General features: G+C 39.3%; 1 protein-coding gene across 1 annotated transcript in view; it reads right to left on the reverse strand.

The window, feature by feature from the left end:
• The window catches only part of TBC1D19 (TBC1 domain family member 19), a gene marked incomplete at its 5' end in the record, with an annotated part of 127,414 nt that overhangs the window by 96,152 nt on the left and 10,476 nt on the right, over positions 1-20,786 (reverse strand). Inside the window, one exon of the mRNA XM_045284077.1 lies at positions 14,586-14,661. Within this exon, the coding sequence (XP_045140012.1) occupies positions 14,586-14,661 (76 nt within the window). The remainder of the gene's footprint in view (positions 1-14,585; positions 14,662-20,786) is intronic.

The following is a 20,786-nucleotide window of genomic DNA, read 5'->3' on the forward strand; positions in this document are numbered from 1 at the left end:
CAGAGCAGCTGAATTATACGAAGAAGGATGTGGCATCAGGATTGGAGGAAGGCTGATTAACAACCTGCAATATGCAAATAACACAACCTTGCTTGCTGAAAGTGAGGAGGACTTATAGTGACTCGCTGATGAAGAGCAAGGATTGTAGCCTTCAGGTTGGGTTATAATTCAATGTAAAGAAAACCAAAGTCTCACAAGTGGACCATCATGAAAAATAAATGCAGAAAAGACTGGCTTGATCAAAGATTCTGTCCTGCTTGGTTCCACAGGCAATGCTCATGAAAGCATCAGTCAAGAGATCAAATGATAACACTGCATTAGGTAAATTACTGAACAAGCTCTTTGTTTTATTATTTTGGCTGCTGCCACAGCATTTTTTTAAAATCATTTTATTGGGAACTCTTATAGATATTATACCATTCCATAATTCAAGCACATCAAGCAGTATTGTACAATTGCTACCACAATTAGCTTCAAAATATTTTCTCTTTTCGAACTTCTTAATATTAACTCCCCTTTATCCCTTCCCTCCCCACTCAACCGCAGGAACCCTTATTTTCTTTTGTTCCTATGTTTCCCTGATATCTTACACAATTCAATATATGCATCCCCATACAATTCTGGGTTTGATCCTATCAAGTGGGGTTACACGGTCATCAATGCTACCTGTGGATAGCATTCCACAAGCTCTTTAGAGAGTTGAAAAGGGAGGTGCACCTGACCTAAGCCATGGTGTTTTTGATAGCCTCATATGGATGTAAAAGTTGGACACTGAATAAAAAAGCCTGAAGAAAATTTGATGCATTTCAGCGACAGTGTTCACGAAGAATACTGAAAGTACCATGGACTGCCAAAAGAACAAATAAATTTGTTTGGAAAAAGTACAGCCAGAATGTTCCTTAGAAGCAAGGCTGGTGAGACGTCATCTTATGTACTTTGGACCTGTTGTCAGGAGAGACCAGTCCCTGAAATGAGACATCATGCCTGGTAAAGTAGAGGGGCAGTGAAAAAGGAAAGGTCCTTGAAAGACAGATTGACACAATGGCCGAAAAAATGGGTTCAAATATAAGAAAAATGATGATGTCAGCGCAGGCCCCGGCGGTGTTTCATTCTCTTACAGACAGAATCACTATGAGTCAGGGGCAATTTGGCAACAAAGAAAGCGCCCAACAACAGCACAGCGAGCCTACAGAGTACTTCTGGATTACTCAAACTAAACTAAAACCATAACAAAGCCCCCAAGATAGACCTAATGAGCAGAAGACGAAAACTATATGTGACTTTACTCATTACATTATAACCAGTTGTAACCAGTCGGTGAAAGCAGAATAATTAAGACTTCCTCATATGGCTACATGAAGGTTAACGATATTAATACATGTAAAGTACTGTGAGCAGGAGCCATGACATAACATTCATTCGGTAATTCACAGCTCTTATTATAGTTTCATAGCTATAATAATAGTTTCTTTCTTAACATACTGAAATACATTATTCACTTTCTGCAAAATACTCTCCCCATGCTCTGCTCCCACCTCTAGCATCTTCCTCCCTACTGTTTCTGGATAAACTGTATTCCTTTCTCACATCTCAGCTGGAGTTTCCCTTTCTTTTATCCATGTTCTCTCACCTGCTCCCAGCCCTGATGCTGTCGAGTTCTGTAGGTGACTTTGCAATGCTAAAGAAACAAAGAGATTTTCTCTAGGACCCAAATTAAGAATGATGCCCTGGTTTCTGAACTCTTTGGGGGATTTCTGCTGCCAGTGGATAAAACAGTGGTAAAAGTACAGGCACATAAGACTAACCAGGAACCCATGACAGAGGAAATTAAAGGGAATAATTCAGCTGGTAATTGCTCAGCTGGAAATCCCTCTGTAGGAAGGTATCTTTTCCATCCCAGGAACACAGGAGAAGGATCTAACACAAGGGAGGGATTAAAAGCCAGCCTGTCCTAGAAACAGCATCTTGTGGTATGGCCACAGAATGTACAAAAGGTCAGAATGAGCTCCATGACAGTGAATGTGGGTTTTGGATCCAAAGCCTGTGGAAATCTGCTAAGCTTTTGTTACTTTTCAGTTCTCTGAAGTGCTAAAGAAGGTTTCTGGGAGGGAAGGCAAAAGAGGGAGAGGATAAAGAAGAGCTTTATCAAGGCATTCAAGAAAAAAGAAAATATTTTGAAACTGACTGTAGCAAAATTGTACAATAATGCTTGATGTGACTTAACAATGGAATGTTACGCTATCTGTAAGAACATCCAATAAAATTATTTTTAAAAAATAAAGCTGATACCTCCTTGGCTATGAAAAAAAAAAAGGAATTATCAAAAGTTGGTCACCAGACAGGAAATAGCAAACTGAATACAGTAAATGCTACTTATACTGCACTACAAGCCTCTGAATAGGCCCTGGGAACAAACCTGTTTGGCATTAGAGCTACGTATTCAATTGCTGCGAACATGCTGGATTTCTTAGCGAATCTGATGGTTCCCTTTCCTTTGTGGAACTACACTTTGGGGGAGGCTGTGGGCTGTTGCCAGCCATGATTCTGCTTTCACCCTTTATTCCTGCCCACGAAGTGCTAAGGGATGACATTTATGTATGGACCTCCACACACTATGACACAAATAAAAGGTGTCGCTTATGCTTGGGGACTATCACCAAGTTCCCTCTGCAGTGTTAAGAGAAAACTTATCTAGCGAGTGTTGGGATAATTTGCAACTAAATTAGGATACTACCCATCTTCACAACAAAATCAATGGGTAGAAGGCTGTAGACTCAAAAATACCTTATCTTGTTTGATGGAACCAAATTATCTGTAGTGAAGGATTTACATATTCCCCTAGTTGCCATCCACCAATTGTGTTTGTCATACTATGGTGGCTTTTGTGTTGCTGGAAGTTATGTCACTGGTACTTCCAATATCAGCAGAGTCACCCAAAGTGAGCAGGTTTCAGCAGAGCTTCCAGATGAAGAACAAATAAGGAAAAAGGACCCCCCTCCCCGCTTCAGAGGAAAGAGCTGCTGAAAACCTTATGCACCGCATAGAAACACTGTCAGACAGAGAAAGCTGACTGAATGGCAGCAGAGCACTGTCTGAGATGGTGCCAGAGAATGGGCACTCAGGTCCAAGAGCACCCGAAAGGTGACTTAGGAGGAGCTGATGTCCTGGAGTGCAGTTGAACATGGTGGCATAGATAGGGTAAAAGGTGTAGGAGTGGAGCCTTTGGGAGTTTCACATGCTGATAGGGCATGACTCAAGGTAAAGAAAGACAGTTGCAAAAATCTGTTAATAATCAGAACTTGGAATGTGCAAAGTTTGAGTCTAAGAAAAGTGGAAGTTGTCAAAAAGTAAAGTGGAATGCATAAAGACCAATATCCTAGGTATTAGTGGTCTGAAATGGACTCGTATTTGGCCATTTTGATTCAGAAAATCTTACGATTTACTATGCCAGGAATACCAGAATCATGAGGAATGGTGGGGCCTTCATTGTCAAAGGACACTACAAAATCAATCATGAAGTACAATATCTATCTACATTTAAGGAAATCCAACTGATGCAACTATTATTCTAATTTATGTACCAACCACTAAAGCTAGTGAAGTTGAAAAATTCTATCCATGTCTTCAGTCTATAGGTGATCAAACATGCAATCAAGATATATTAATCATTATTGGCAAGTGAAATGCAAACGTTGGAAACAAAGAGGAAGGAACAATAGTTGCAAAATATGGTCTTGGTGATAGAAATGAAGCTGAAGATCGCATGAGAGAATTTTGCAAAACCAGCAACTTGTTCAGAACAAATACCTTTTTTCCACACAAAAGGTGACTATCCATGGACATCTCCGGATGGAACACACAGCAATCAAGTTGACTGTATCTGTGGGAGCAGACCGTGGAGAAGCCCAACACGAGCAGCTAAAACCAGGAACCGACTATCAAGTGCTCCGTGGAGAAGCCCAACACGAGCAGCTAAAACCAGGAACCGACTATCAAGTGCTCATGTGCAAGTTCAGGCTAAAGCTGAAGAAAATCAAACCTAGTGCAGGAGAGCCAAAGTACAACCTGGAGTCTACCTCATATGAATCTCAAGAACAGATCACTGATGACGGAAGACCTGACGAGCTGTGGAAGGACAGCATGAATGTCATTAAGACACAAGAAAGAAAGAAAAGATCAAAGTGGATATCAGAAGGGACCCCGAAACCTGCTCTTAATTGTAGAGTTGCTAAGGCAAATGGAAGAAAGGGTGAAGTCAAAGAGCTGAGCAGAAAATTCCAAAAGGCAGCTTGAGAAAAAGTAAAATATAATGAAGTGTTCACAGCCCTAGAGTTAGAAAACCAAAAAAGGAAGAACAAGGCCATCAAATCTTAAACTGAAATAACTAAATTAAAAATGCAAGCCCTGAGTTACAATATGGAAAGAGTCTATGGGTAAAATGACTGATGCAGGAAGCATGAAAAGACGACGGGAAGAATACAGTCACTGTGCCAAAAAGTCAATATTCCACCATTGCGGGAGGTAGCATATGAGCAAGAGCCAATAGGAAGAAGTTCAAGCTGCACTGAGAGCATCAGCCAAAAACAAGGCTCCAGAAATGGATGGGCTACCAAATGAAATGTTGCAATAAGCTGATGAAGCACTGGAAGCCCTAACTCATCTAATCTATGTAAGGAAATCTGGAAGACAGCTACTTGGCCAACTGACTGGAAGAGATCCATATTTGTACCCTTCCAAAGAAAGTGACTCAACAGAATGCTCAAATTGTAGAACACTATCACTGACATCGCATGCAAGCAAAACTTGCTAAAGATCATCCAACACTGGTTGCAGCAGCACACTGACAGGGAGCTGCCACAGGTTCAGGATGGATGCAGGAGAGGATAAAGGATCCAGAGATAACATTGCTGATGTCAGATGGTTTTTGGCAGAAAGCAGAATGCCAAAAAGATGTTTCCTTGTGTTTTTACTGATTATGCCAAGGCATTCGACTGTGTGGTCATAGTAAACTTAAGAGAAATTCCGAGAAGAATGGGATTTCCAGAATATTTCACTGTGCTCCTGCAGAACTTGTACATGGATCAAGATGCAGTTGTGCAAACAGAACAAGGGAAAACTGAATGGTTTAAAATCAGGAGAGGTGTGCATCAGAGTTGTATCCTTTCACCATATTTATTTAACCTGCATGCTGAGTAAATCATCAGTAACTGGATTATATGAGAATTAAGCACTGGGATTGGTGGAAAGTTTCTTAACAAATGAGATATGCAGATGACACAACCTTGCTTGCTCAACATGAAGAGGACTTGAGCCACTTCCTGATGAAGATCAAGGATTGCAGCCTTCAGTATGGATTACAACTCAATGTAAGGAAGACCAGAATCCTCACAACTGGACCATCATGATAAATGGAGAAAAGGTTGAAGTTAAGGATTTTGTCTTACTTGGATCCACTATCAGTGCTCATGGAAGCAGCAGTCAAGAGACCAAAAGCTGTGTTGCCTTAGGTAAATCTGCCACACAAAACCTTTTTAGAGTACTGAAAAGCAAGGAGGTTACTTTGAGGACTAAGGTGCGCCTGATTAAAGCCAAAACATTTTCCATTAGCTCATATGCATGTGAAGGTTTGACGCTGGAGAAGGAGACCAAAGAAGAATGGATGCATTTGAGTTGTGGTGCTTGAGAAGAACATTGAAAGCACCATGAACTGCCAAAAGAACAAACAAACCTGTCTTGGAACGAGTAGTCAGAGTGCTCTTAAGAGGCAAGGATGGCAAGAGTTCATCTTCCATACTTTGGATATGTTGTCAGGAGAGACCAGTCTCTGGAGAAGGACATCATGCTTGGCCAAGGAGCAACAAAAAAGAGAAAGGTCCTGGACAAGATGGGCTGACAGTGGCTGCAACAACGGGCTCAAACATAAGAACAACTGTGAGATGGCACAGGACCAGGGGGTGTTTTGTTCTGTTGTGCACAGATTCACTATGAGTTGTACGTCAATTTTCGATCTGTTCAGCATACAATCTAGACAGACCATGCAAATCACGAGCTGGAACGTATCCTTTCCCCAAAAGACTTCATGTTGAATTGGCAAACAGATTTTTTTCAATAAACCCCTTCACATGATTATCTAAAAGATACTGGGCTTTCCCCCAAGACTTTATGAAGCCCCCTTTTAAATGTTTCAGTTACGGTCTTTAGATATCCTCATTATATGTTCCCTGTCAATATGCTATGACAATCTTCAGGCTAAATAACTAGTAGAGAAGAGTATACCACTTGGGGAGCTCCAGCCACTTGAAGCATTGATAGGGTGCTCATTTCTGAGGGCTGGTGACTTTGTGGTTTGTAAATGTTTTGTATTCTTCAAAGGCTACATTGTCCCTGTAACTCCCAGTTTTCTGGAATTATAGAATGAATGGAATCATTAAATACCAACTGGAAAAAGTAACGATAGTCTTGGTTGAGCCTCAAGCTCTCCCTTTGGTGTTGATTCTGAAGGCCATTCCATTTCACTCCATTTGGGCCTCATAAATTGATCCCCTTTGAAATTCTTACTGGGAAATTTATGAATCTGCCATATAGTTCAGTTTATATCAATTCAAATCTCCTGCAGATTATTTTGCTGAAACATTGCCATGATATGATTCATTCCACAAAGGAAAAAGCCACTATGATTTATATAATCAGATCCCAAAACAAGTTAAGATACCTGATGTCATACCTAGGGATTCTGTTTATTATAAAAGTCATCAGCTAAAGGATTCATGTGAGTTTAAGTGGAAAAGACTCTACTTAGTGATTTTAACAAATCCGTGTACTGCTAAATTAGTGTTAAAATTTGTATCCACTGTCCCAGCTGAAGAAAGCTTACATAGGCCCAAACTGGACTGCACAGCCAACTAAGGGACTTAATCTGAAATATAAAGGGGTTTCGGATAAGACTCCAAGGAAAAACTACTCACCCAAGAACATAAAATAAGAATACACAAGCTTCTGAAAGATTCAAACTTTGTGCTGTATTGTTAGCTATACAAGGGGATGAGCGGTGAATTTCTAAACATTTGTAGAAAAATTCCATTATCTTTTCATTTAGTTTACCCACAAACTCTCTGAATCTCCCTCATACTTTTATCTTTAGTCATTTTTTATTTTCTACATCCATGTAAATTTGTTGTTGTTGTTTGGGAAAGAATAAACATTTGCTTTTTCTGTAGAAATATTTGGACTTAAATCTAATAATTAGAGTTGGACTCACGATTGTTAGATATTTATGGTGTTATTTTTTTCTTAGTTTTTATTTTAATCGTAAGTTGTTTTATTTCTACCACGGTCTCCATGTTTATTGCTTGGCAGAATACTTTTGTTAAACTGGCTCAGTGTGTGTCCAATACCTGTAACCAAGTGAGTGTTGCTAACATTTCATCAGTCGATACAAGACAGCACTGACCCATTGGATTTCCCAATACATAATTATCATTTAGTACTAACATCAACTATGAATTCTAGTGCTAATTTAAAGCAAGCTATCAGAGCCAAGTTTTGACATACACCCAAAGTTAATGCCCATCCTTTAGTTCCATATCGCAACTTGACCGGAGTCCAAAGTATCTATTTAATTGTGCTACAGCCAGAAAGACAAATCATCAAATTAAGTGTAGGAGCCAAGATTACACTGGCAATACTCTCTTACTGGATATTATCTTAAAGAAATTCTATTACATTCTAGTTGGCTTGATAACTGCTTTAATACACTAAATAAAACTATTCAATATTACAATAATTCATATTTTCAAAGTAGTCAATAGGAATTAAATTTTTGAAAGTTATCAATCCATAATAGTGCCAACATAGAAACAAAGGTAAAATTATCTATCCCTAAGACCTCTGATTTGAAACAGGCCTTATAGCCTCCCAATGGTTACTTATTCCTTTGTAGAGGTTCTAATTACAGCATCATAGAACCCCTCTATCTGAGAGACTTTTCTTTTACCTGGGCTACATCTCGCTTGGATGATTGGAAGATGAAAGGTCAATGTACACTGAGAGCCTTAAGAGTCTCTCTGGATATTTATATCCATAATGAAAGCCTACACTGAACCAATTATTCAAAAGTTTCTTTACACCAACATAGTCTAATGCTTACTAACAATCCTAATGCCGAGTACTACAGATGGAGCAGGTCCTTTTGGCAAGAACAAGCTACTCGTTACCTGTCACCTACAATGACTCAAATAGCTGACAATCTTGCATACTGAGTAGCACTACAATAACCTCTTAACTTCCAAGCTAAGTTGGTAGCTAATAATTGAGTAGTTTTAGATTTCTTACTAGCACAGCATGATGAAGTATCTGCCATTGCCAATCCCTCATGTTGTTCTTTGATAAATACTACAGGAGAAGAAGAGCCAACTTTAAGATGATTCATTAGAGGGTTGGTTTCACTCTATATCCCTCTATGACTTTACCATCTCTTTTCATATATTTAGTTGACTAACAAATAGTACAGGTTCATGGTTACATTCTCTGTTGCAAAGTGAGTTAACTATATTATTAAACCTCATTATTGGAATTATAAAATATATTCTTAAATGCACATTTTAAATTATAAAATATACTCTTAAATGCCCATCCACCATAGGAGTTCAAAGTGTTGCTTCATCTAGTGCTCAGAATTATGTATATCAACAATGTATTTAGAATCCAAAACTAGAAAGAAAAAAAACCTTACTATTTGGGTTAGGCATCTATAAATCGTTCAGGTTGTTCCTCCAATGCCTATTTTATGCTCATACCAAGATCACTGAAGATGGCTACTCCGCAAAAAAGACAGTAAAGAAAACCAGACCTGCATGGCAACCAAGGCACCAGAGATTCCCAATATAGACAAAATATAGAACACCTGGGAGCAGCATGTTAACAGACTTATGCATAAGCTGCCATGGGAAAGCAGCATATCAGCAAGTCCATGAAGAAGACAGTATGCCTATTAAGTGTGATCAAAGGATTTTTTAAAAATCCTTGTTCAAAAGGAGGAAATGTTAAGGGGATACAATCAACACAGAGGCAGATAACCTATTTGTAAAATAATTGAACTCATTCCAAGAAAGTAAACTTTCACCATACATAATCTACGAAGAATTCCATGTAACCTTTCCCCCTGATTTTACCATCCTAAAAGGAATCCAATATGGTTGTGTAGTCAAGAGCCTATATGAAACCCTCTATAAAGGAGCTTTAGAAAAATTTCAGCAGCCTGAGTGCTGGACCTCCTCTCAGGCACCTCAGAGAGAAGAATTCACACAAAAAAAATCCTTCAAAAAGCTGCAGATTCTATGCTATGAGGCAGACCACCTGTGGATCCAGTCCTCCCCTGCTCTCTGGACTTCAGAGGTGAGCTGACAATCCCCCTCCTCCTCATCTACCCAACTTTTAACAACATAGCGGACACTAGCACTTCTCCCTCCGCATAATTTGAAGAGGGTTGAGTCTCAGGCTTCTGGGCCCTGGGGCTGAAAGGGTGTGGCTCTGCTAACTGCATTCTAGCTGGATAGACTTATTTCTGAGTATATTTGACCTGCTGATTCTAAAAATAACACCAGTTTTCCCTATCAGCTCTAGTTTTTGAGATACAGAACATATGTCACATAGCACTCTTTACTCTGCTCACCCATAATGAAAGCAGGATATTTTAACACAGTGTTAGGCAGCCTGAGATAGAGGAAGTGCACGCTGGCTTCATTTAACATAGTGTATACTGTCCTAAATACTTAGATCAAGTATTCATATGGTGACTTTGACCCAAAGATATATTTGAACAATACAAATGGCATGGACTTCGAATTTTTCCAAGTACCATTTCACCTTTATTAAGAACTGAACAGCAGGCGGTTCCTATTTGTTACCTTAAAAGGGGGTCAGAAAGAAGAGTTATTGTACGATCAGGAACCCTGATGGTATTGGTTGGTAACGTGTTTTAACTGCTAGACCACCAATTGCTCTGCAAAAGAAAGATGAGACTTCTGCTCCCATAAGATTTACAGGCTCCGGATCCAAAGGAAAAGTCCCACTCTGTCCTATGAGGTCACTATGAGTCATAATTAACTGACTGGTGGTAAGTTTAGTATAATAAATAGAGATTAAAATGTTTTGAAACCCAAAATGGGTCTGTTAGAATTTAAACTCTTTCATTAAAATTAAAATGCCCTAGTCTTGTTATAAGATGGTACAACTTCTCCATCTGTGCATAGAAACTCTTAAAAAGAAAAGTTAGAATTTTTCTTATAAAGAAGTTTGAAGTCAATCTCACCTCTGAAACATTTAACATGAATTATCCATTGATGTCTTGATATTAAAATGTGTTCTGAAATGGTTACTGCATATTTTGAAGAAAAACAATTTAGATCTTCAAAATATTCATAAAAATTGCTATGAAGTCTTACATTTTTGAACAGATTAAATACAGAGTATTCTGGCTTTGCAGTATCCAGTTTGTAGTCCCTGTATATATTGTACACCTTCCCTTACCAAGAAGAAAAACCCACTGGCATCTAACCAATTCTAACTCATAGTGACTCTACAGGACAGAGAAGAACTATTTCTTTGGGTTTCCAAACCTTTAAATCTTTTAAAGGCTGCAGTGTCTAGTGGTTTTAATCAATGACCTTCTGACGGGAACCTCAATGTGTAACCACGTGGCCAACATAGGTCCATATATAGCTAGCTTCCTTTGGAAGTCCCTTAATACCTAATTATTTTTCAAATGTTTCTTACTTTTTTTTTTGTCTTATCCTGTAATTTGTGAATCTGAATTCTTCTTATATTTAAAACTAGGATTTAGGATGATAAATTAATAAATTAGTATAGTTTAATAGCGGGGAAAATAATGGAACACCATATCTAAAAAAGTAGAGCGGATGCAGTCTATCCAATGCAGTTTTCTGAATTAGCATCGCAAATAACCCCAGGAACAGACCCAAAACACCAAGACATCAGGAAAAAATGTTCTGTGTTGCTGGGGTGTAATCAATACCCATAAAAGCAAAGAAGCTCTCAAGAAACCAAACAATTGATTCCATTGGTTGGACAAGTCTGTGGCACAAGACCTCTTTACCATTAATTTAACATTAATTTTTAAATGTTAAAAATTAAAATGCAAAGCAGTCATTTTGAGTACTCAGGTGAGCCTACCCCAAGCCATTATTTTCATTCACTTCATATGCATGTGAAAACTGGATAATGAATAAGGAAAACCCAAGAAAAATTGATGCCTTTTAGTTATGGTGCTGGCAAAGAATATTAAATGCCCCTGGACTGCCAGAACAAGCAGATCTGCCTTGGAAGAAGAGCAGCCAGAAGCTCCTTGGAAGCAAGGATGGCAAGAATTCATCACCTATCCGTTAGCCAAGCTCTCAGGGGGAATCAGTTCCTGAAGAAAGGCGCCATGCTTGGGAAAGCAGAGTCGGCAAACAATAGGAAGACCCTCACCGAGCTGGACGGCACGGTGGCTGCCAAAACGAGCGCAAGCTTGGCAGCAAACAGGAAGATGGCCCAGGACCGGGCAGTGTTTTGCTCCGTTGCACACGCGCTCACGATAAGCTGGGAGCTACCAGCGGACACCTAACAACAATTTCAAATAGTGACCATAGAATAAACTGGGTGGGGGATATTCGGAAGCTCTCTGTATATCTTCTCAGTTTTTCTAAAAATTAAAACTGTTTTGAAAAAAAGGTCTATTGAAAAATAATAAAATGAGTTATAGTGTACAAAGAGGAATTTCTAGCCTTATTTGACCATGGGACTGTTGTTTTGTGGAACATCCCCCAGGATTACCAATCAGAAGACACACTCAGGAATGCTGATGCAGCTACATCCGCCTAGAAAGCGAAATACCAATCTAGCTTCCAAAAACTGCAGAGAACTGATTCACATCCCAACTAAGGACACAATCAAGAGCTAAGTGAAGGTAAAAGCAATAAAAAAAACTTTAGTAGAATAAAAAAGCTTTCCATTTTTTAAAGCATTGCTTTCTAACATGGTTTGTTACGTACAAAGAGAGAGGGAATACTAACTGGATTTTCCCCTTGGTGGCCTAGTGGATTACTCATTGGCCTGCTAACAGCAAAGTCAGCAGTTCAAAACCAGAAGCTACTGTATAAGAGAAAGATGGGGTTTTCTACTCCCGTAAAGAGTTGAGTCTCAGAAACCCTCTGTGACAATTCGACTCTGTCCTCTATAGTTGTTCTGAGTTAGAATCAGCTCCATGCAAATGTGTTTAGAAGTTTGTTTTGTTTTTATTTTTTGAGTTTTAATCATAGAAAGCAAAGAACAACTGGGGAAGAAGCAGCTGTGATCTCCAGCTCTGCCCTAAAACTCTTTCAAAACTACCTCGCTGCCTCTCTTATACAAGGGTGAGTCGAAAAGTGTTGCTCTTAGGGTTCTAGTTCATAACAAAGCAAAACTACACTTACTGCATCAAGTCAATACTGACAGCGACTCTATAGGGCAGGGTAGAACTGCCCTTGTGAGTTCCCAAGGATGTTTAACTCTTTACAGGAATAGAAAGCTCTGTCTCTCTCCCCTAGTTCATACACCAAGGGTTTATTTCAGACAAAACAGATTTAACATGTCTCTGTGATCGGTGGATGGTCGCAGGCAAGTTTTTCAGCAATACACTTGTCTAAGTCTCCTCAGCATGCCTTCCAAAGAAGGTCCAACCCAAACAGTGCTTTCCTAGAAGGTCTGCTGGGCCAGTTACACTCAAGTCAGAGAAGGCAGGCGGCTTTTGGAATATCAAAGTAATAACACTGATAGATTTTTTTCTAGAAGGCCATGGAACAATCATGGAGGTTTATTAAAAGGAAGTTTTAAGAACATTGAACATTACATTGGTGAGAAAAAGTTCAGGAAAATTGTGCCAATAATTTTTTTTCTCCATCAAGACACTACATCTACTCATTCTTCATGAGCAGCAAAGACTGTACTACAAAAATTTCATGGGGAAGCCTTACCCCATCCACCCTGCATTGGGCTTCTTTTTGTTCCCCAAATTCAAAGAACATTTAAAAGGAAAACATTTTGAGTCCCTTAGGGAGGCCATAATTTCCATTTTGAAGAGCACGGAATTCTGGAAAGGAATTAGAGAGATGGGGGGTGGGAGAAGCACTGTTACCAGTATATAGACCTAGATAGAAGATATGTCAAGAAACAATAGCTTCACATTTTGATATTTTTATTAAAAAGAGGTATCTATTATTTTACAGCAATACTTTTTGACTTACCCTTGTAGCAACAGTGCTCTCTACCTTGTGTTACTCCAAGGGCTACTTCAATGACCAATAGCAGATCACTTCAGCTCAATGTCACTAGGATATTGACCTTGAGGGGTTCCATTCATTCTTAACAATTTCAAATTTGCTTAGATCTGTACTCTGCATTCCATGTTCTGGTTATGAATGGACATCTGTAGCTATTTCACATTGTGAATCTCCCAACCAAAGGGACTCTTCTTCTGGCAGTAAGATTTTCACCGCTCAATGTTTGTAGAAGTAGATTGCTTGTTGTATTCCTTTCCCTCCTCTGGAAGCTCCGCTGAAACCTATCTAAGGTGACCCTGATGGTATATGTTTCCTCAAATATTCCCATTCTTTTGGGTGCTTCTACTGCCTCTTTACGCCGCCTGATTTTGAAGGTTTTGTTCTATAAAATTAAAAATTAAAAGAATAAAAGTCTGCCCAGGACCCACTGCTGTGCAACATGGTAACTCTCATGAGCAGTAGAAGCAGTAGAAGTAATTGTTGGAGTTGGGTTATGGCTCATGCGAGTGCTTTTGGATATAAGTGACATTTTTTATAATGAAAAGTTTTTAAGTATCCACTTTACAGGTGCTGGAGGCCACCTCGGACTGTGATGGCCCTTGACCTCTGAGCACTGGTTGGCACAGTGTGTCAGGCAGCAGAGTGAGGAGGCCTCACCAAAAGGAGCGCCCCAGAGGTGGGTGCACAGCGCTAAGAAGAGTTAAAAGTTAGGACTTCTTGATAGGGCTTATTAACTTTCTATTGTAACATCCTGTGATGGTCTCTCTGTGGAAAATCTCTCTCTTGTTTTTATAGGAGTTTTAGTTGTCGCCAGGACTTTTAGAGCCCAGGTTCGTTTGAGTTCTTGACAAAACACAATTAGTCTGCAAGAGTCTGCTGTCAGAACAGATCTCCTTCAAATACAGCATCAGAAATACGAGCTTCCAACTACAAGGTTTTGAGGAAAGAGGAAGTCAGTTTATTCCCATTTCACTTTAATGTCACAGGACATGAGGAACGAATGGTTGCATACAGTATCCATTACACAAGAACATTTTAAGGGAAGATCATATCAGTATGGTACGTAATTTTTCTTCTGCTATAGATGAGCCGACATGGTACTGGGCGACAGAAAGTAAAAAGAGAGCATGCAAATAGTGTTCACATCACTTTCAGGCATCACACCCATTCTTTCATATAATGAATAACAGCTGACATCCTTAAGAATCTTTCACTCTGCATGATACCACTTGGCATGTTCAAACAGAGTGAAAAAGAACAATAGCCCACCTGTGCTTTCCGCATGTATACCAAAGGTTCTTTAAGATGTTCCAGAGGGGCCACAGGATGACTAGGCAAAGGGAACCTAGGGGCAAAAAGAGGCAGCTAACTAGTGTGCATTACTCTTGATTGCTAATTAATTCTGCTGCTTAGAAGTGACTTACCTGTGCAGTCCTTTTTATAAGCCAAAGAGAGTAATGTACTAATAGTTCTATTAGTAGAGCTGTATAGAACTATTAGTATTATAGCTTTTATTAACACAATTAAATTGTTAACTGCATGTTAAAAGTTAAAGCATATAATCTGAAGTTAATAGTTACATTATATAATCTGAGGTAATAGACAATTACTTAGCTCTGTAAATGCTCATGAAAATTGTTACAACTGTTCATTTTAGCATATGCATAACATTAAAAGAAATTTTAAAGGGAAAAAGATCTATCAACTTACCAACATATCAAATCTTTCCACTCCTCCCAAGTTTCCTTAAAGCCTTTGTCCACATAATATAAATATATAATAATTGAAACACTATTTTTATAACAGCCATGCTTAATATATAATGCATAAACTTATAAATGCAAAACATTTTAATACATGACAAATCCTGTTTTCTAAGGAATCTACATTGTGTAATACTTTTTTTTAATTCAGAAGCAGATTCATTTAGCCAACAAATATGTGACCCCTTCTAGTATTAAAGTTTACAGTGATTTAAGACAGTATCCCTAGGGTGTTGTTCATGAACCTGATATGCTGGCGAATAAAGAGTGAGTAATTACGAAAACAAAGAACTGAAGACGGTATTATCAGATCATGGTAAGTGCCTTGGGAATCTGAGACAGGGTCATGTGCTAGAAATGATTTAGAGTGGAAGGAAAGGTCTCTGGGGCAGTGCTATTTGGACCAAGAAATGCAGAGAAGGAGCCAACCAAGCAAAGACCAATGGGAAGAATATTCCAAGAAAAAGAACCGCAAGCCCTCAGATCCTGAGGTGGGATGTTTGGAATGTTTCAGGATCAGAGAGAGCCGAATGTGAGGGGATCAAGTAGTCTAAAGTTGTGCCCTGTGCCCTGGAAAGGTCTCCAACACTACCTTAACAGTCCCAACCTCTTTCGCCGTAACAGTATCACTCCGACTGAAATTAGACACCAGACTTGAGCCTACCTCAAAGCAAGCGTGTTCAAATCATTAAGAACCATAGACTAATTCTCATGGAATTTCTGGTCCAAACGAGACAGCAACAGGTGAAGAGGTAATGACATTCCAAACCACTTGCACTTGTCCCAGAACCAAAGTGTAAGAGGCCCAAATGTCCACAAGAAATATTTCTGGGATAGGAAAAGGCAACCTACTTCATTTAATCTATAAGATCATTTCACTAATTTTATGTGGTTTATTATTTTCAACAACTTCTTTTTTCCACTAGAATATGTATTCCATGTACTCAAATAACTAACCTTTTCCACTTACATTTGAAAAAAATTATAATCCCTACATACTTTGGTATTTTTGTCATATATGCAAGAAAATTTGCAAACTGAATCATCTCACACTACCCAATAAATCACTTGCAAAGGTCATAGGGTTTTTCATTAAATATTGCTCCGAAATCCTTTCTTTGTAACGGTAATTCTTTCTAAATTTGGTCACACTTAGAATTTTAGGTTTGAAAACTTAAGAGGATTTACTGATGGTTCGTATGGGGTTATTCAATATTCAAAGAAATCTAGCAAAAAACACAGGCAATAAACAGTAGCAATGTCTATATTGTGCCTGGGTTCTTGAAAGCATGAGATCAGTCACCCAAGGTGCAACCACCGGTCTCTATTAACCTGGAGCAGCAGGGGAAGGTGCGCTGGAAAATGGAGGCGAAACTACACTGTGTGTCTCACCACCTCTTCTGCTTCCTGACCACAACAGCTGGTTGGTAGTACCTGGTTACCATTACTGACTATTTTGATAAAAGATTCTCTAGAAGAATACTGAATGGGGGTTGTAGGGGCAGAATTTCAAGTTCTCTTGAAACCCCTACTTTATGAGGTCATCAGGCAAAATAATCCCCTGAAATTATTGCCTTGAGGTCAGCTAGAAGCCTTGAAGTATAAGCCATAACTATTCTCTGAAGTCATCTTCAATTTATTTAAAGATCACTGGTTCCCAGGGAGGGGAGGAGAGATAAATAGGTGGAACACAGGGGATTTGGGAGGCAATAAATCTATGATACTGTAATGACGGATACATAACATTAAACATTTGACAAAAGCCAGGACTGTACAACACAAAGAGTGAACCCTACTATAAGCTAGGGGCTTCAGTTAAAAATAATGTATCAGTATTGCTTCATTAATTATAGCAAATATATCATAACAACGCAGTGTTAATAAACAGGAGAAATTCTGTGTGAGGAGTATATGGGAACTCTACTTTCTGTTTAATGTTCCTATAAACCTAAAACTGCTCTAAAAATAAAGGTTATATAATAGAAAAAGAGGTGGCAATCCAAATGTCATTAATATGAAGACCACAGTCAAGTCAGATACTTACTGATTCAAAAACATTCAGTGAGAACCTAGTGTTCAGGGTAACAGATACGGTATTATTGGTGGGGGTGCTATTCAGCCAGTCCCCACTCACAGCAATCCTATGCACAACAAGGCCAAACACTGCCCAGGCCTGTGTCACCCTCACAGTCGTTATGCTGGGGCACAGCATTGCAGCCATGGTGTCAATCCATCTCAATGAGGGTCTTCCTCTTTTTCCCTGACCCTCTACTCTACCAAGCATGATGCTCTTTCCCACGGACGGGTCTTTCTGGATAGCATATCCAAAGTACGTAAGACAAAGTCTCACCATACTCGCTTCTAAGGAGTATTCTGAGCGCACTTCTTCTTGCAAGACAGATGTGTGTGTTCTTCTAGCAGTCCCTGGTACTCTCAAATGCATCAATTCTTCTACAGACTTCCACAGTGAACACAGGCTAAAACCTCTACCCTCACGGAGCTCACAGTTAGAAATGTGAAGGGTAAAGGTTGTCATATTGGAACAATGGACACAAACCCACACATCACTCTGCACTCCTGCCTCTTCTTTACAGCCAGCAATCACCAAATCCCCCTAAATCATTCTCTCCACCTTTTCTGCCACCAGCCTGTTTCATCATCTCTAGCCTGCATGCTCCTAAGCAGTCTCCTCTGCTAGCAGATGTTTGCAACCTCTTTGCCAATAGGCCTGGCTATTGGCCAGGGGTAATCTCATCTTTATTTACCAGTGATTGTACTTCCAGGGTCTAGTATAATGACTGGCACATAACTAAATAATTGATACACTGTTGAATGGATAAAATGCAAATGTTATCATATCACTACTCTGCTTCAGATTCTAAAATGGCCCCCAAGTGTTCTTAAGATCTAATGGACAAACCCCTGGGTTGAAAGGGCAGCCGCTACAATGAACTCACAGGAAGAGTCACAGCCGGGCATTGTGTCATCCTGCTCATACTTCTGGTTGGAGCTTACTCAGCAACAACTCACCATACTACCTGGCACACACTGGACCATGCCTTTCTTCCTCCCTACCAGCCACGTGGGAGGGCCTTTCGGCAACTCCATTGTGCCACATTCTTTTTTTTTTTTTTTTTTTGTGCCACATTCTTTTTGCCTCTCCAAACCACTGACTTGGCTGTTCCCTGTGTAAGGATCCCACTGTCCAAAATCTCTGCGTTTAAAAATGCTGGGTGAAACCATTTAATCACAAAAAGATAAATATGGTACAATTGCACTTAAATAACAAGAACAGGCAAATATACAGAAACCAACATTCATTAAGGGTTACCACAGACAGGAGGAATAAGGTAGGGGAGTCAATGTCTGTAGCAGTGTTTTTTTGTTTATAGTAATAAACAAAAAAGAAAATTACCAACAACAGATGATGGTTATAAAGCATAATTAAATGTAACTTATGTCACAAATTGTACACCTGAAAAAAATTGTGTTAGTGAGGGGGATTCAAGAAGTTAGGGAGTAAAATTCCATGATCTTAATTCCATTTTCCACAAACTTTTTAAAGGCCTCTCATATAAATACGTGACTATAACATGTCTTTATAACAATAAAAATTATTTTTTTGAATTTTAAAACCTTCTACAATTGTTAAGTGTTCATACCTCTTTAAGGCAGGGTAAGCCACTGCCATCTAGTCAATGCTAGCTCATAGCAACCCCTGTGAGTTTCCAAACTGTAACTGTTTACATGACGAAAAATCCAAGTCTTTCTCCTGTGGGGCTGCTGGTGGTTTCACACTGCTGACCAAGCAGATCGAAGCTCCACGTGTACGACTACACCACAATTTGCACATGGCAATATAAAAATAAAGTATGATATACAGTTCCTCCCTACGCACAACAGAAGGAAACATTGCATGGGTCTGCACCGGCCTCACAATTGTTCCTATTTTTTTAGATGTTTTAAAAGATTTATTTACTTATTTAACCTATATTCCTTAAGAGCAATGGTTGAGCTATCTAATTTTTTCATAAATTGCTCTACACAAAAGACAATGAAGATGAACATACTATCTTCTTTATAAAGACTTTGTAGGTAAAGAATGTCTGTAGGTAAAGACTGTCTTGGTTAAATATTTACAGTAAGTTTCAATTCAACATATATTTAAAAAGTGCGAGGACTGGCAAGCGGCTCAATAACTATTTGCTGATTCCATATCATTTGCTTAAAGCTACAGAAGATACAAAATACTTTGAAACCATTCTCAAGAAATAAGAGATGGATGAATATGAGATGCAGTAAAGCCAGAGAGACTTGGAAACGGACAGCTGGATTCAAACCTAGGACCGACAGTTACTAGCTATCTAACCTAAAGTCGTCGAAGCAACAGTCTTTCCTGATGTGAAATGGGGATGATAATAAATCTTACAAGACACAACATCCCTCACTGACCCATAACCCTATGGGGGACAACACTGGAGATACAGTGCGGGAATTGCACCCAATCTGACCCCACCACATCAAGGCAAAACACTAAAGGCGTGCAACAGAACAGCAAATGAAGCAGAGCAAGGAAGTCCTGAAGGAATACCAAAAATGGACTTTGGGGCAAGGGCATGGCACCCCATTACACTTGCCCAGAAAACATCCCTAAAGGTCAAGAAACAGACCTTTAACTATTTACAGGCTTTTCTTTTTTTTGTCATTGGTTTGTTGTTTTCTTTTGTTTTCTTTTCTTTTGTTGCTTTGTTTGGCTCTGTCATGTTTTTGTGCATATATTATCTGTGCAGATCTAGCTAGATAAGATAGGAAGGATACACAACCTAGAAGAGAAAACAACGGGACTGATGGTTTTGGGGGGACATGTGAGAGGGGGAGTTGGGGGGGAAGAAGTAAGTGGTGTTAACAAACCCAGGGACAAGGGAATCAACAAGTGATCTAAAATCAATGGCAAGGAGGTGGTAAAAGGCCTGGTAGGGCTTGATCAAGGGCAATGTAACTGAGAGGAATTACTGAAACCCAAAGGAAGACTGAGCATGATAGTGAGACAAGAGGCAAGTAAAAGGAATTAGAGGAAAGAACTAGAAGGCAAAGGGCATTTATAGAGGTCTAAATACAGGCATGTACATCTGTAAATACATATATGATGATGGGGAAATATACCTGTGTGCATATATTTATAGGTTTAGTAGTAAGATAGCAGATGGACATTGGGCCTCCACTTAAGTACTCCCTCAATGCTAGAACACTTTGTTCTATTACACTGGCATTCCATGATGCTCACATTCCCGACATGATCGCTGAAGACAAAGCAGGTGGATAAGCAGATGTGATGAAGAAAGCTGATGGTGTCCAGCTATCAAAAGATATAACATCTGGGGTCTTAAAGACTTGAAAATAAACAAGCAGTCATTGAGCTGAGAAGCAACAAAGCCCACATGGAAGAAGCACACCAGCCTGTGTGATCACGAGGCATCAAAGGGATCAAGTATCATGCATCAAAGATCAAAAAATCATATCATTGTGAATGAAGAGGAGTACAGAGTCGGGACCTAATGTCCATCTATAGGCAATTGGACACCCCCTTACAGAAGGTCGTGGGGAGAAGACAAGCCAGTCAGGGTGCAGTGTAGCAATGATGAAACATACAACTTTCCTCTAGTTCTTTAATGCTTTCTTCCCCCCAACTATCATGATCCCAATTCTA

The sequence above is a fragment of the Echinops telfairi genome, unplaced genomic scaffold, assembly GCF_000313985.2.
Source record: "Echinops telfairi isolate 266 unplaced genomic scaffold, ASM31398v2 ScPeMD7_7468;HRSCAF=8506_0, whole genome shotgun sequence".
NCBI classification, from domain to species: domain Eukaryota; kingdom Metazoa; phylum Chordata; class Mammalia; order Afrosoricida; family Tenrecidae; genus Echinops; species Echinops telfairi.